Source organism: Protopterus annectens, chromosome 10.part0 (assembly GCF_019279795.1).
Source record: "Protopterus annectens isolate FY-2018-M chromosome 10.part0, PAN1.0, whole genome shotgun sequence".
In the NCBI taxonomy this organism is placed as follows: Eukaryota; Metazoa; Chordata; order Ceratodontiformes; family Protopteridae; genus Protopterus; species Protopterus annectens.
The window spans coordinates 831,422,547-831,437,516 of record NC_056744.1 but is presented as its reverse complement, the minus strand read 5'-3'; the positions used below and the strand labels follow the sequence as shown (position 1 = coordinate 831,437,516).

The following is a 14,970-nucleotide window of genomic DNA, read 5'->3' as shown; positions in this document are numbered from 1 at the left end:
CAGCCAACACTAGCTTCAGTTCAAGTTACTGAAGAGCAGAATAACTTCAGTTAAAAATTCCTTCAACACTCAAATTAAATACTGTATTTTTTTAAAAAAGTTCAGATAAAGGTACTTAAATTCTCTTATACGTCCAGTTGAATATAACCAAGTTCTTAGCTGGCCAAGCTGAAGTTTTAAAGCAGGAATTATTTCACATGCACCAGTTTAAATATGCAAGGACAGGAAATCAAAGAATGTGGCTACCCCCACACCTGTAATTACTAGCAAATAACAAAATTCAGCCAACACTAGCTTCAGTTCAAGTTACTGAAGAGCAGAATAACTTCAGTTAAAAATTCCTTCAACACTCAAATTAAATACTGTATTTTTTTTAAAAAAAAGTTCAGATAAAGGTACTTAAATTCTCTTATACGTCCAGTTGAATATAACCAAGTTCTTAGCTGGCCAAGCTGAAGTTTTAAAGCAGGAATTATTTCACATGCACCAGTTTAAATATGCAAGGACAGGAAATCAAAGAATGTGGCTACCCCACACCTGTAATTACTAGCAAATAACAAAATTCAGCCAACACTAGCTTCAGTTCAAGTTACTGAAGAGCAGAATAACTTCAGTTAAAAATTCCTTCAACACTCAAATTAAATACTGTATTTTTTAAAAAAAAAGTTCAGATAAAGGTACTTAAATTCTCTTATACGTCCAGTTGAATATAACCAAGTTCTTAGCTGGCCAAGCTGAAGTTTTAAAGCAGGAATTATTTCACATGCACCAGTTTAAATATGCAAGGACAGGAAATCAAAGAATGTGGCTACCCCCACACCTGTAATTACTAGCAAATAACAAAATTCAGCCAACACTAGCTTCAGTTCAAGTTACTGAAGAGCAGAATAACTTCAGTTAAAAATTCCTTCAACACTCAAATTAAATACTGTATTTTTTTTAAAAAAAAGTTCAGATAAAGGTACTTAAATTCTCTTATACGTCCAGTTGAATATAACCAAGTTCTTAGCTGGCCAAGCTGAAGTTTTAAAGCAGGAATTATTTCACATGCACCAGTTTAAATATGCAAGGACAGGAAATCAAAGAATGTGGCTACCCCCACACCTGTAATTACTAGCAAATAACAAAATTCAGCCAACACTAGCTTCAGTTCAAGTTACTGAAGAGCAGAATAACTTCAGTTAAAAATTCCTTCAACACTCAAATTAAATACTGTATTTTTTAAAAAAAGTTCAGATAAAGGTACTTAAATTCTCTTATACGTCCAGTTGAATATAACCAAGTTCTTAGCTGGCCAAGCTGAAGTTTTAAAGCAGGAATTATTTCACATGCACCAGTTTAAATATGCAAGGACAGGAAATCAAAGAATGTGGCTACCCCCACACCTGTAATTACTAGCAAATAACAAAATTCAGCCAACACTAGCTTCAGTTCAAGTTACTGAAGAGCAGAATAACTTCAGTTAAAAATTCCTTCAACACTCAAATTAAATACTGTATTTTTTTTAAAAAAGTTCAGATAAAGGTACTTAAATTCTCTTATACGTCCAGTTGAATATAACCAAGTTCTTAGCTGGCCAAGCTGAAGTTTTAAAGCAGGAATTATTTCACATGCACCAGTTTAAATATGCAAGGACAGGAAATCAAAGAATGTGGCTACCCCCACACCTGTAATTACTAGCAAATAACAAAATTCAGCCAACACTAGCTTCAGTTCAAGTTACTGAAGAGCAGAATAACTTCAGTTAAAAATTCCTTCAACACTCAAATTAAATACTGTATTTTTTTACAAAAAAGTTCAGATAAAGGTACTTAAATTCTCTTATACGTCCAGTTGAATATAACCAAGTTCTTAGCTGGCCAAGCTGAAGTTTTAAAGCAGGAATTATTTCACATGCACCAGTTTAAATATGCAAGGACAGGAAATCAAAGAATGTGGCTACCCCACACCTGTAATTACTAGCAAATAACAAAATTCAGCCAACACTAGCTTCAGTTCAAGTTACTGAAGAGCAGAATAACTTCAGTTAAAAATTCCTTCAACACTCAAATTAAATACTGTATTTTTTTAAAAAAAGTTCAGATAAAGGTACTTAAATTCTCTTATACGTCCAGTTGAATATAACCAAGTTCTTAGCTGGCCAAGCTGAAGTTTTAAAGCAGGAATTATTTCACATGCACCAGTTTAAATATGCAAGGACAGGAAATCAAAGAATGTGGCTACCCCCACACCTGTAATTACTAGCAAATAACAAAATTCAGCCAACACTAGCTTCAGTTCAAGTTACTGAAGAGCAGAATAACTTCAGTTAAAAATTCCTTCAACACTCAAATTAAATACTGTATTTTTTTTTAAAAAAAGTTCAGATAAAGGTACTTAAATTCTCTTATACGTCCAGTTGAATATAACCAAGTTCTTAGCTGGCCAAGCTGAAGTTTTAAAGCAGGAATTATTTCACATGCACCAGTTTAAATATGCAAGGACAGGAAATCAAAGAATGTGGCTACCCCCACACCTGTAATTACTAGCAAATAACAAAATTCAGCCAACACTAGCTTCAGTTCAAGTTACTGAAGAGCAGAATAACTTCAGTTAAAAATTCCTTCAACACTCAAATTAAATACTGTATTTTTTAAAAAAAAAAGTTCAGATAAAGGTACTTAAATTCTCTTATACGTCCAGTTGAATATAACCAAGTTCTTAGCTGGCCAAGCTGAAGTTTTAAAGCAGGAATTATTTCACATGCACCAGTTTAAATATGCAAGGACAGGAAATCAAAGAATGTGGCTACCCCCACACCTGTAATTACTAGCAAATAACAAAATTCAGCCAACACTAGCTTCAGTTCAAGTTACTGAAGAGCAGAATAACTTCAGTTAAAAATTCCTTCAACACTCAAATTAAATACTGTATTTTTTTTAAAAAAGTTCAGATAAAGGTACTTAAATTCTCTTATACGTCCAGTTGAATATAACCAAGTTCTTAGCTGGCCAAGCTGAAGTTTTAAAGCAGGAATTATTTCACATGCACCAGTTTAAATATGCAAGGACAGGAAATCAAAGAATGTGGCTACCCCCACACCTGTAATTACTAGCAAATAACAAAATTCAGCCAACACTAGCTTCAGTTCAAGTTACTGAAGAGCAGAATAACTTCAGTTAAAAATTCCTTCAACACTCAAATTAAATACTGTATTTTTTAAAAAAAGTTCAGATAAAGGTACTTAAATTCTCTTATACGTCCAGTTGAATATAACCAAGTTCTTAGCTGGCCAAGCTGAAGTTTTAAAGCAGGAATTATTTCACATGCACCAGTTTAAATATGCAAGGACAGGAAATCAAAGAATGTGGCTACCCCCACACCTGTAATTACTAGCAAATAACAAAATTCAGCCAACACTAGCTTCAGTTCAAGTTACTGAAGAGCAGAATAACTTCAGTTAAAAATTCCTTCAACACTCAAATTAAATACTGTATTTTTTTTAAAAAAAAGTTCAGATAAAGGTACTTAAATTCTCTTATACGTCCAGTTGAATATAACCAAGTTCTTAGCTGGCCAAGCTGAAGTTTTAAAGCAGGAATTATTTCACATGCACCAGTTTAAATATGCAAGGACAGGAAATCAAAGAATGTGGCTACCCCCACACCTGTAATTACTAGCAAATAACAAAATTCAGCCAACACTAGCTTCAGTTCAAGTTACTGAAGAGCAGAATAACTTCAGTTAAAAATTCCTTCAACACTCAAATTAAATACTGTATTTTTTTTAAAAAAAAGTTCAGATAAAGGTACTTAAATTCTCTTATACGTCCAGTTGAATATAACCAAGTTCTTAGCTGGCCAAGCTGAAGTTTTAAAGCAGGAATTATTTCACATGCACCAGTTTAAATATGCAAGGACAGGAAATCAAAGAATGTGGCTACCCCCACACCTGTAATTACTAGCAAATAACAAAATTCAGCCAACACTAGCTTCAGTTCAAGTTACTGAAGAGCAGAATAACTTCAGTTAAAAATTCCTTCAACACTCAAATTAAATACTGTATTTTTTTAAAAAAAGTTCAGATAAAGGTACTTAAATTCTCTTATACGTCCAGTTGAATATAACCAAGTTCTTAGCTGGCCAAGCTGAAGTTTTAAAGCAGGAATTATTTCACATGCACCAGTTTAAATATGCAAGGACAGGAAATCAAAGAATGTGGCTACCCCACACCTGTAATTACTAGCAAATAACAAAATTCAGCCAACACTAGCTTCAGTTCAAGTTACTGAAGAGCAGAATAACTTCAGTTAAAAATTCCTTCAACACTCAAATTAAATACTGTATTTTTTAAAAAAAGTTCAGATAAAGGTACTTAAATTCTCTTATACGTCCAGTTGAATATAACCAAGTTCTTAGCTGGCCAAGCTGAAGTTTTAAAGCAGGAATTATTTCACATGCACCAGTTTAAATATGCAAGGACAGGAAATCAAAGAATGTGGCTACCCCACACCTGTAATTACTAGCAAATAACAAAATTCAGCCAACACTAGCTTCAGTTCAAGTTACTGAAGAGCAGAATAACTTCAGTTAAAAATTCCTTCAACACTCAAATTAAATACTGTATTTTTTAAAAAAGTTCAGATAAAGGTACTTAAATTCTCTTATACGTCCAGTTGAATATAACCAAGTTCTTAGCTGGCCAAGCTGAAGTTTTAAAGCAGGAATTATTTCACATGCACCAGTTTAAATATGCAAGGACAGGAAATCAAAGAATGTGGCTACCCCCACACCTGTAATTACTAGCAAATAACAAAATTCAGCCAACACTAGCTTCAGTTCAAGTTACTGAAGAGCAGAATAACTTCAGTTAAAAATTCCTTCAACACTCAAATTAAATACTGTATTTTTTTTAAAAAAGTTCAGATAAAGGTACTTAAATTCTCTTATACGTCCAGTTGAATATAACCAAGTTCTTAGCTGGCCAAGCTGAAGTTTTAAAGCAGGAATTATTTCACATGCACCAGTTTAAATATGCAAGGACAGGAAATCAAAGAATGTGGCTACCCCCACACCTGTAATTACTAGCAAATAACAAAATTCAGCCAACACTAGCTTCAGTTCAAGTTACTGAAGAGCAGAATAACTTCAGTTAAAAATTCCTTCAACACTCAAATTAAATACTGTATTTTTTAAAAAAAGTTCAGATAAAGGTACTTAAATTCTCTTATACGTCCAGTTGAATATAACCAAGTTCTTAGCTGGCCAAGCTGAAGTTTTAAAGCAGGAATTATTTCACATGCACCAGTTTAAATATGCAAGGACAGGAAATCAAAGAATGTGGCTACCCCACACCTGTAATTACTAGCAAATAACAAAATTCAGCCAACACTAGCTTCAGTTCAAGTTACTGAAGAGCAGAATAACTTCAGTTAAAAATTCCTTCAACACTCAAATTAAATACTGTATTTTTAATAAAAAAGTTCAGATAAAGGTACTTAAATTCTCTTATACGTCCAGTTGAATATAACCAAGTTCTTAGCTGGCCAAGCTGAAGTTTTAAAGCAGGAATTATTTCACATGCACCAGTTTAAATATGCAAGGACAGGAAATCAAAGAATGTGGCTACCCCACACCTGTAATTACTAGCAAATAACAAAATTCAGCCAACACTAGCTTCAGTTCAAGTTACTGAAGAGCAGAATAACTTCAGTTAAAAATTCCTTCAACACTCAAATTAAATACTGTATTTTTTAAAAAAAGTTCAGATAAAGGTACTTAAATTCTCTTATACGTCCAGTTGAATATAACCAAGTTCTTAGCTGGCCAAGCTGAAGTTTTAAAGCAGGAATTATTTCACATGCACCAGTTTAAATATGCAAGGACAGGAAATCAAAGAATGTGGCTACCCCACACCTGTAATTACTAGCAAATAACAAAATTCAGCCAACACTAGCTTCAGTTCAAGTTACTGAAGAGCAGAATAACTTCAGTTAAAAATTCCTTCAACACTCAAATTAAATACTGTATTTTTTAAAAAGGTTCAGATAAAGGTACTTAAATTCTCTTATACGTCCAGTTGAATATAACCAAGTTCTTAGCTGGCCAAGCTGAAGTTTTAAAGCAGGAATTATTTCACATGCACCAGTTTAAATATGCAAGGACAGGAAATCAAAGAATGTGGCTACCCCACACCTGTAATTACTAGCAAATAACAAAATTCAGCCAACACTAGCTTCAGTTCAAGTTACTGAAGAGCAGAATAACTTCAGTTAAAAATTCCTTCAACACTCAAATTAAATACTGTATTTTTTAAAAAAGTTCAGATAAAGGTACTTAAATTCTCTTATACGTCCAGTTGAATATAACCAAGTTCTTAGCTGGCCAAGCTGAAGTTTTAAAGCAGGAATTATTTCACATGCACCAGTTTAAATATGCAAGGACAGGAAATCAAAGAATGTGGCTACCCCCACACCTGTAATTACTAGCAAATAACAAAATTCAGCCAACACTAGCTTCAGTTCAAGTTACTGAAGAGCAGAATAACTTCAGTTAAAAATTCCTTCAACACTCAAATTAAATACTGTATTTTTTTTTAAAAAAAAGTTCAGATAAAGGTACTTAAATTCTCTTATACGTCCAGTTGAATATAACCAAGTTCTTAGCTGGCCAAGCTGAAGTTTTAAAGCAGGAATTATTTCACATGCACCAGTTTAAATATGCAAGGACAGGAAATCAAAGAATGTGGCTACCCCCACACCTGTAATTACTAGCAAATAACAAAATTCAGCCAACACTAGCTTCAGTTCAAGTTACTGAAGAGCAGAATAACTTCAGTTAAAAATTCCTTCAACACTCAAATTAAATACTGTATTTTTTTAGAAAAAAGTTCAGATAAAGGTACTTAAATTCTCTTATACGTCCAGTTGAATATAACCAAGTTCTTAGCTGGCCAAGCTGAAGTTTTAAAGCAGGAATTATTTCACATGCACCAGTTTAAATATGCAAGGACAGGAAATCAAAGAATGTGGCTACCCCACACCTGTAATTACTAGCAAATAACAAAATTCAGCCAACACTAGCTTCAGTTCAAGTTACTGAAGAGCAGAATAACTTCAGTTAAAAATTCCTTCAACACTCAAATTAAATACTGTATTTTTTTAAAAAAAGTTCAGATAAAGGTACTTAAATTCTCTTATCGTCCAGTTGAATATAACCAAGTTCTTAGCTGGCCAAGCTGAAGTTTTAAAGCAGGAATTATTTCACATGCACCAGTTTAAATATGCAAGGACAGGAAATCAAAGAATGTGGCTACCCCACACCTGTAATTACTAGCAAATAACAAAATTCAGCCAACACTAGCTTCAGTTCAAGTTACTGAAGAGCAGAATAACTTCAGTTAAAAATTCCTTCAACACTCAAATTAAATACTGTATTTTTTAAAAAAGTTCAGATAAAGGTACTTAAATTCTCTTATACGTCCAGTTGAATATAACCAAGTTCTTAGCTGGCCAAGCTGAAGTTTTAAAGCAGGAATTATTTCACATGCACCAGTTTAAATATGCAAGGACAGGAAATCAAAGAATGTGGCTACCCCCACACCTGTAATTACTAGCAAATAACAAAATTCAGCCAACACTAGCTTCAGTTCAAGTTACTGAAGAGCAGAATAACTTCAGTTAAAAATTCCTTCAACACTCAAATTAAATACTGTATTTTTTAAAAAAAGTTCAGATAAAGGTACTTAAATTCTCTTATACGTCCAGTTGAATATAACCAAGTTCTTAGCTGGCCAAGCTGAAGTTTTAAAGCAGGAATTATTTCACATGCACCAGTTTAAATATGCAAGGACAGGAAATCAAAGAATGTGGCTACCCCCACACCTGTAATTACTAGCAAATAACAAAATTCAGCCAACACTAGCTTCAGTTCAAGTTACTGAAGAGCAGAATAACTTCAGTTAAAAATTCCTTCAACACTCAAATTAAATACTGTATTTTTTAAAAAAGTTCAGATAAAGGTACTTAAATTCTCTTATACGTCCAGTTGAATATAACCAAGTTCTTAGCTGGCCAAGCTGAAGTTTTAAAGCAGGAATTATTTCACATGCACCAGTTTAAATATGCAAGGACAGGAAATCAAAGAATGTGGCTACCCCCACACCTGTAATTACTAGCAAATAACAAAATTCAGCCAACACTAGCTTCAGTTCAAGTTACTGAAGAGCAGAATAACTTCAGTTAAAAATTCCTTCAACACTCAAATTAAATACTGTATTTTTTTAAAAAAAGTTCAGATAAAGGTACTTAAATTCTCTTATACGTCCAGTTGAATATAACCAAGTTCTTAGCTGGCCAAGCTGAAGTTTTAAAGCAGGAATTATTTCACATGCACCAGTTTAAATATGCAAGGACAGGAAATCAAAGAATGTGGCTACTCTGTCGCATATCACCTACTCAGAGGCAATTTCTGCCTAACATACAAAGCTATGTCAAACCCAGAGCTGTTGGACAGGCTCCACGTAAAGAAATCCCAATCCCTCCAAGCTACACGCTCTAGGGACCTAAACCTTGTCACCACAACAAACAGAACATGCTGGAGGGATAGATTCCTGTCTCAGAGGCTTCCCATACTCTGGAACGAACTACCTATCTATATCAAACAAAGCTCCTCATTAGCACTCTTCAAGAAAAATCTTGATGATTGGATGGGAGATAGGAAATTCACCCTGGGGATCACTTCTGTGGCTCTGCTTGACAGGGGCACAGGAAATAATTTTCTTAGGTGGCAAAAGCCAGGGTACCATTTGGCTAAGCTTATATAGGCCCTAGGGTCAATAGCCTAGTACCTACCTATGAACCTACTGGAGATTTGTTACAGACTTAGGAGATTTTTGGAAATTTCCAATTTGGAGTGAAATACATTACTTGTTTAATGGTAGCTGGCTTGCAAAAGAGGTAATCATAGTAGCTCTCTGGATGATCAGTTTAGATAAAAGAGAAGGAATACAGAAAAGAACAAGGGCTTTGCTAGATTTCTTATTTTCAGCTGTGAAAAAATCAGGCACCTAAAAATGAGAAAAAGGAACCACGGACACAAGAAACCATCAAATAAATTATGGATATAAAAGAAATGGAGAGTTCATCATTAATGTCAAGCTATGAGAAAACATGTTGAAATTGATGCCTTGTATGCAATAAAAATCAACTGTTCTAACTTAACTGCAACTTTTTTCATCTTGTGATTTACACAAAGGTCAACAGTTTTTGCCATTTAGTAAAAAAAAAAAAATAATTTTTGACTGTTTATATGTCAAAATGCCATTCTAAACCACCAAGTTCAATAAAACAGTTTACTGGGTTCTCATGTTAAAATTATACCAATATTCTCTGTATCTCTCTCTCTGGGAGATACCTAAACATTAGTAAACACAACAGAAAAATGTCTGTCATTTAGAACAGCTCTCTATGGTAAAAATGTGTGATACTACTGCCTACAGTTTCTACTTTTTGTATACAAGAAAAATATAACTGACAACATGTTGCAGGTCATGCATGGTACAGCAAATGACTTCACAATATGATCCTCTGAAGCCTGGGATTATGGGCATGAAAGCTATGAACTTAAACGACATATCCATACTGTCTTCCGTCTGTCTCAACAAATCGGATCTGTACAGATTTGAGGCAGGCAACTAAACTTTGATTCCAAACCTCAAACACTCCCCCTTCATATTATGCACTGTCACTACAGCCTTCAAATTCAGTTTGCCCTGTAGTACACGACGATCAATCATGAAATATGAAACACTATTATTAAACAAAACACTGCAGCCACATAGTCTAAAAGTAGTGCAACCAAGCAAGGATCCATACAACAGAGACAATCTGGATGGGGTGTGTGTTGAGATGGACTGGAGAAAACATGTATCTATCGTTACGGTAAATGCATAATTTTTGTAGCTGAGGTCTTTTCATTTGTCTCAACAAAGGACAGAGTCCCCAGCTAAAATAACTCCCAGGAGGCACTATGGAAGAATATTCCAGACAATGGTGGAGCTATAAGAAGCTCTGAACCTGGACTGCAGGTCGAGCTTATAATAAGAAAAATGTATGAAACTGTAGACCAAGTAGTTTCTGCACAAATATCAATAGGAACACTGTTAAGAAAGGCTGCAGAAGCTGAAAATGCTCTTGTAGAATGTGCTTTTGCCTTACAAGGCAATGACGATCCATTGGCTTTATAAATGAAAATAATGGAAACAGCCACCTGGACAAGGTAATCCGAGATGCACTGGAAATCGATTTTGTCTTAGAAAAGGAAACACAAGTAAATTATAACATTTCCTAAAGTCCATTGTACCGTGCAAATAAAACCAAAGCGGACTGTGAACATCCAAGTGAAGTAGATATTCACCCTAATCTGAGAAATTTGAAGGGAGAAATGTAACTGGATCGTCTAGTTCAAAGAAGTTATTGATGTCACAGTGGGAATAAAAGCTGGATTACTTCTGAGAGAAACTTTATCCTTATGAAAAATTAAATACAGAGGTTTGCATGATAAGGTCTATAATTCTGAAATCTTCTTAGTGTACATAGCAACCAGCTATTCAAATGGCAAGTTGGCAAGACTGTAGCACAACAGTGATGTCTCAAGGCAGCACAGGTTCCTCATGGGGGGGGGGGTCACAAAAGAAAGGCACTTCTTAGGAACACTTTGGAGAGCTTGAGAAAAGCAATGGGTATATGCTGCTCTCTCACATGAAAGTTGGAAATGACAGCCAACTATATTTTAATTGTAGAATAACTAGCCCACAAATAAGAGACCCAACAAAAATCCAATACAGATATCAAGGGTGACTCCAAGCCTTCAGAATTCATTCAAATAGTGAATCTTTTCCACTTCTGTAAAGTTTCCTAGTGGATGGCTTCTGGGAAAAAGTGAGCATGTGAATAACCCTGGAAGAAAGCCTGGGAAGTGGAAAAAACAAGCAGTCAGATTGAGTGATTTGATATCTGGGTGAAGATTGCCAGATGGGCGAGAGATCAGATCTGGAAGGGGATCCATGGCCAAAATGGGTATACAAGGAAAGGCCACAGAAAGGGGAACCCAAACCTATCAGTGCCAAAAGGGGGCACAGAGAGTCACTTCTGATTTGCACCAGGTCACTTTCTGTAGAAGCCTGACTGAGAGGAGTCTGACAGTAAGCATACAGGAGACCCAGTGGCCATGCATGGACTAAACCATCCCCCAGGGACTGTCCTCCTGAGGGATGAGTGTAAAAAAAAGCTGCTGTTGTTGGTATTGGCTGGAGATGCAAAGAGGTTGCAGTTAGGCTGGCCCCAGCAGCTGAAGACCTTGGATGCCACTGACTTATTAATGGACTACTCCTGAGGCAGATTGCTCAACTTGTTCACTACAATCTTTAAATTGCTTGTAATGTGCAATGCAACAAATAAGCTCTGGGAGGACACTGCCAATTACCACATCCTCGTGGCTTCCCAAAATAATGAGGAGGACCAGGTTTCACCTTTGCTACTGTACCAGAGCAGACATATTGCCCATATGTATTGCAATCACACTTTTTGGGAGGCAATCCAGAAAGGCCTGTAATTCAAAGAGGACTGCCACCATTTCCAGAACACTGATGTGACGGTTGGCCTCAGTCTGGGACCAGGTACCTTGGACCATGCTACTACCCCCCCCCCCCCCACACACACACACACCTCAGAGAGGAGAGGCATCTGTAGTTATAGTGGCCCTATGCTGGGGAAACAAAAAGGACATTCTAAGTCAGAGGAGAAGTCAGCCACCATATTATATGTTGCCTGCAGATCTTGGAGACCCTGATGGGGTAGTGCACTGATTGATACATCACAAACCACTGGACAGAGAAAGTCCAGTGAATACTCACATAAACCCCTGCATGTGGGACTAGAGTGATAGCAACTGCTGTAGACCATTACAGGCAGAGAATCAGGTGTGCCAGCTGATCCTGATGGTGTAAAACATGTAAGGCTTGAAGACATAGAGATGATCGACCGGGTAGAGGAAGCCTGGTTATTTGGACGGTGGTGTACAGGTGGCAACCTATGAACTCTAGGATTTGAACTGGTTCCAGTTTGGATTTTTCAGAATTTATTGCAATACCTAAGGAAGAGCACAAATGGAGTAAGGAGTCTCTTGCTTCAACTAGTGAATATCTTTTGGCGGCTATGATGAGCTAGTTATCTAAGTACAGGAACACCCAGAACCCCTGCAATCTGCGTTGGGCTGCTACCACTGCCATATACTTGGTGAACACAAAGACCAAAGAAAGCATGCACTGAAATGGAAATAACTGGCTCCCAGCCTAAAGTGTAGGACTCTCCTGGACTGCTTGGCAATCAAGTTGTGATGGTAAAGTGTCTTGGAGATCCACCAAGCACAGGATGGTCGACTAGATGTGTATCCTCCGAAGAGGTAGTATGGACTGTACAGTGACCATCCAAAAAGATGTCTGCTTGACAAATCGGTTCAACACACTTGGTTCCAAGAAAGTCTCAAAACTTTCTTGAGACTAAAAAGTATCTTTTTAGCAGCTTTAATATTTCTTGCGCGACTGCCCTTCTTTGTCAGGGTGAAATATCTGGAAGGGTCTTGACTTCCAAGTTTGGAAGAGATGTGACAGGAATAAAATAGCCTCTGGTTATTAGTCTCAATGCCTACATTTAAGCACTGGCAATGGCCTACCAGGCTTGGGGATGGAGAGATGAGCCCCCTCAACTACCTCCAGAGAAGGAAGACAATCAGGCAATTCTTCAAGAACACTGGAAAGGTTTGTCAGTGATAAGACCTCAAAAACCCTGGCTCTGCAGTATGCCTCTGTCTCTTGAGTGACATAAATTAAAGTACCCCCCTCTGCCTTGAGGGCGCCTGTCACCAGAAGTGCCTTTGGCAAAGTTCTGGGATTTTCACAACAAAAATAGTTTTCCACCCTTTTGGTTGCACGAAAACGACCTCTGAAGTTTAGAGAAAGTGATTACAATGGCAGACAGGGTTTTGCCATCTTACTCACTCCTGGTTAGGATATCCTTGACTATGGGTACAAATAAAGTAGACCAATCAAGGTGGACATTTAAGAAAGACATTTTGAAGTTTTCTACAAAATTGTATAGACCTATCTAGTCATGGCAGCAAATAGTAAAACCAATACCTGCTGCTCTTGACATGACATTCACTGCATTTGACTACAGGTGCATGTACATGTTGGTAACAGACTGCAAGGTGGCCAGCTGTAATTCCAGCACCCTGTGGGACTCCACCATTATGGCACCTGATATGGATTTCGATATCTCCTTTGTCAACCCCCCTTCCAATCTGGTTAAGTGAGCCATGTAGTTTAGTGCGTGTAAGGTGAAGGTCACTGGAAGTATACACATGCTTTCCAAATCTATTTCATAGCCCTAGACTCCCTATTTGGGGAATGGACAAAAGCACTCTCCTCGGAGATTTTTTTTTTTAGTGGCTGCGGCCATCTGCAGGCCCCTTACTATAATGTACCCTTTTGGGGAGGAATTTTTTCCAGCTTACAAGAGACTGGTTCTATCATGTCTTTTCTTTTCAAGCCTGTAGGGACAACAAATCAACCAAACCATCCTCTGGGTGCCCCCACACAGGTTGTAGATGGGTCTGCACCAAAAGTATCAAGGAACACAGACTCCTCGAGAGAAGGGACATCAGTGGACCAATACCTGCACCCCCCATCTAACAATAATATCTTCCACAGAACACTCCATTACATAGATTAACAAAAAACAAACACCCAATGCCATTGCAGAAAACTTCCCAGAAGTCAACTTTCCAACAGGTGAAAAGAGAAGATAAAGGGGACGGGGGAAAAAAGAGGAATGGCTAATAACTTGCCAAAGGGCATGAAAAAGCTGAATGGACTAAAGACATAACCCTTGATCAGGAATTTATCGAAAAGAATGGACAAAAACTCTTATCTGAACCCATCAACATGAGCCTTGAAAAGGGTGTTTTAAAATCATCTGGAGTGGCAAATAAGACTTGGGGGCTGTAAGAGCAGTGATGCATTGAGGGAGAGGGGAAGATCTTAAGCCTTGGAACTGGACTTTAGTTGCTGGCCTCGGATCTACACAGGTTTGATATATCCATCTGCTGAGGTGAATAGAAAAGACACTGGATCAAAAACTATTGCTGCAAGAGATTACATTATAGACTGCTCCTAGTACAGAATCAAAACAATTCAAGAATGCCAGCTTACCCTTAACACACAATGCACTTTTCCCTTCTGTCACTCTCTGTACATCACCAAATAAAAGTTATACATACAGAAAACTACAAACCACAAGGTTGGAGGTAGGTGGATTGGGGAATGAAATGAGGATTGGTTTCTGCAGATGGAACCTCCAATCACAGAACAAGTCTGGAATTGTGTTATTGTGGAGGGTATAGCAATAGGTAACAGCATGAGACAACCACTTGCAAACAGTCTGTTTTGACAACGGTTGTCCTTTTTTTCTTACCTTCACAAGAAATGAAATGATCAGAGTTCCTGAAAGATTTTGCTCTCTCAAGATAGTAACAGAGTTGTCTGTGGACATCCAAGGTATGTAGTATCCTCTTCCCTCATTTTTAGGTTCTGGAAAGAAGACAGGGAGGTAATTAGATTGGCCTAAAGTAAACTCAGACACCACTTTAGGCATATATTTATAGAAAATGAGATAAGACTGACCCACCATAAGAGCTTGCAACTCTGATAATCTTACTGCAAAAGTCAGAGAAATAAGTAACACTGTTTTTCATGTCAAGAGTCTTTAGTCAGCTTAATGAGATGGTTCAAATGGAGCAAGAGTTAATTTTTCTAAAACAAAGTTGAGATCCCAAGGAGGTGCCATCTCTTTTAGAAACCTTGGTATGAAACATCCCTTTCAAAAACATTTTCACATTTGATTTCAATGGAAGAGGTGATCCATGGGCAGACATG

General features: G+C 37.0%; 1 protein-coding gene across 1 annotated transcript in view; it reads right to left on the bottom strand.

Moving 5' to 3' along the window:
• TSEN54 (tRNA splicing endonuclease subunit 54) overlaps positions 1 to 14,970 on the bottom strand; it is a 667,232-nt gene that overhangs the window by 172,929 nt on the left and 479,333 nt on the right. Inside the window, exon 10 of the mRNA XM_044086814.1 lies at positions 8,906 to 9,045. Within this exon, the coding sequence (XP_043942749.1) occupies positions 8,906 to 9,045 (140 nt within the window). The remainder of the gene's footprint in view (positions 1 to 8,905; positions 9,046 to 14,970) is intronic.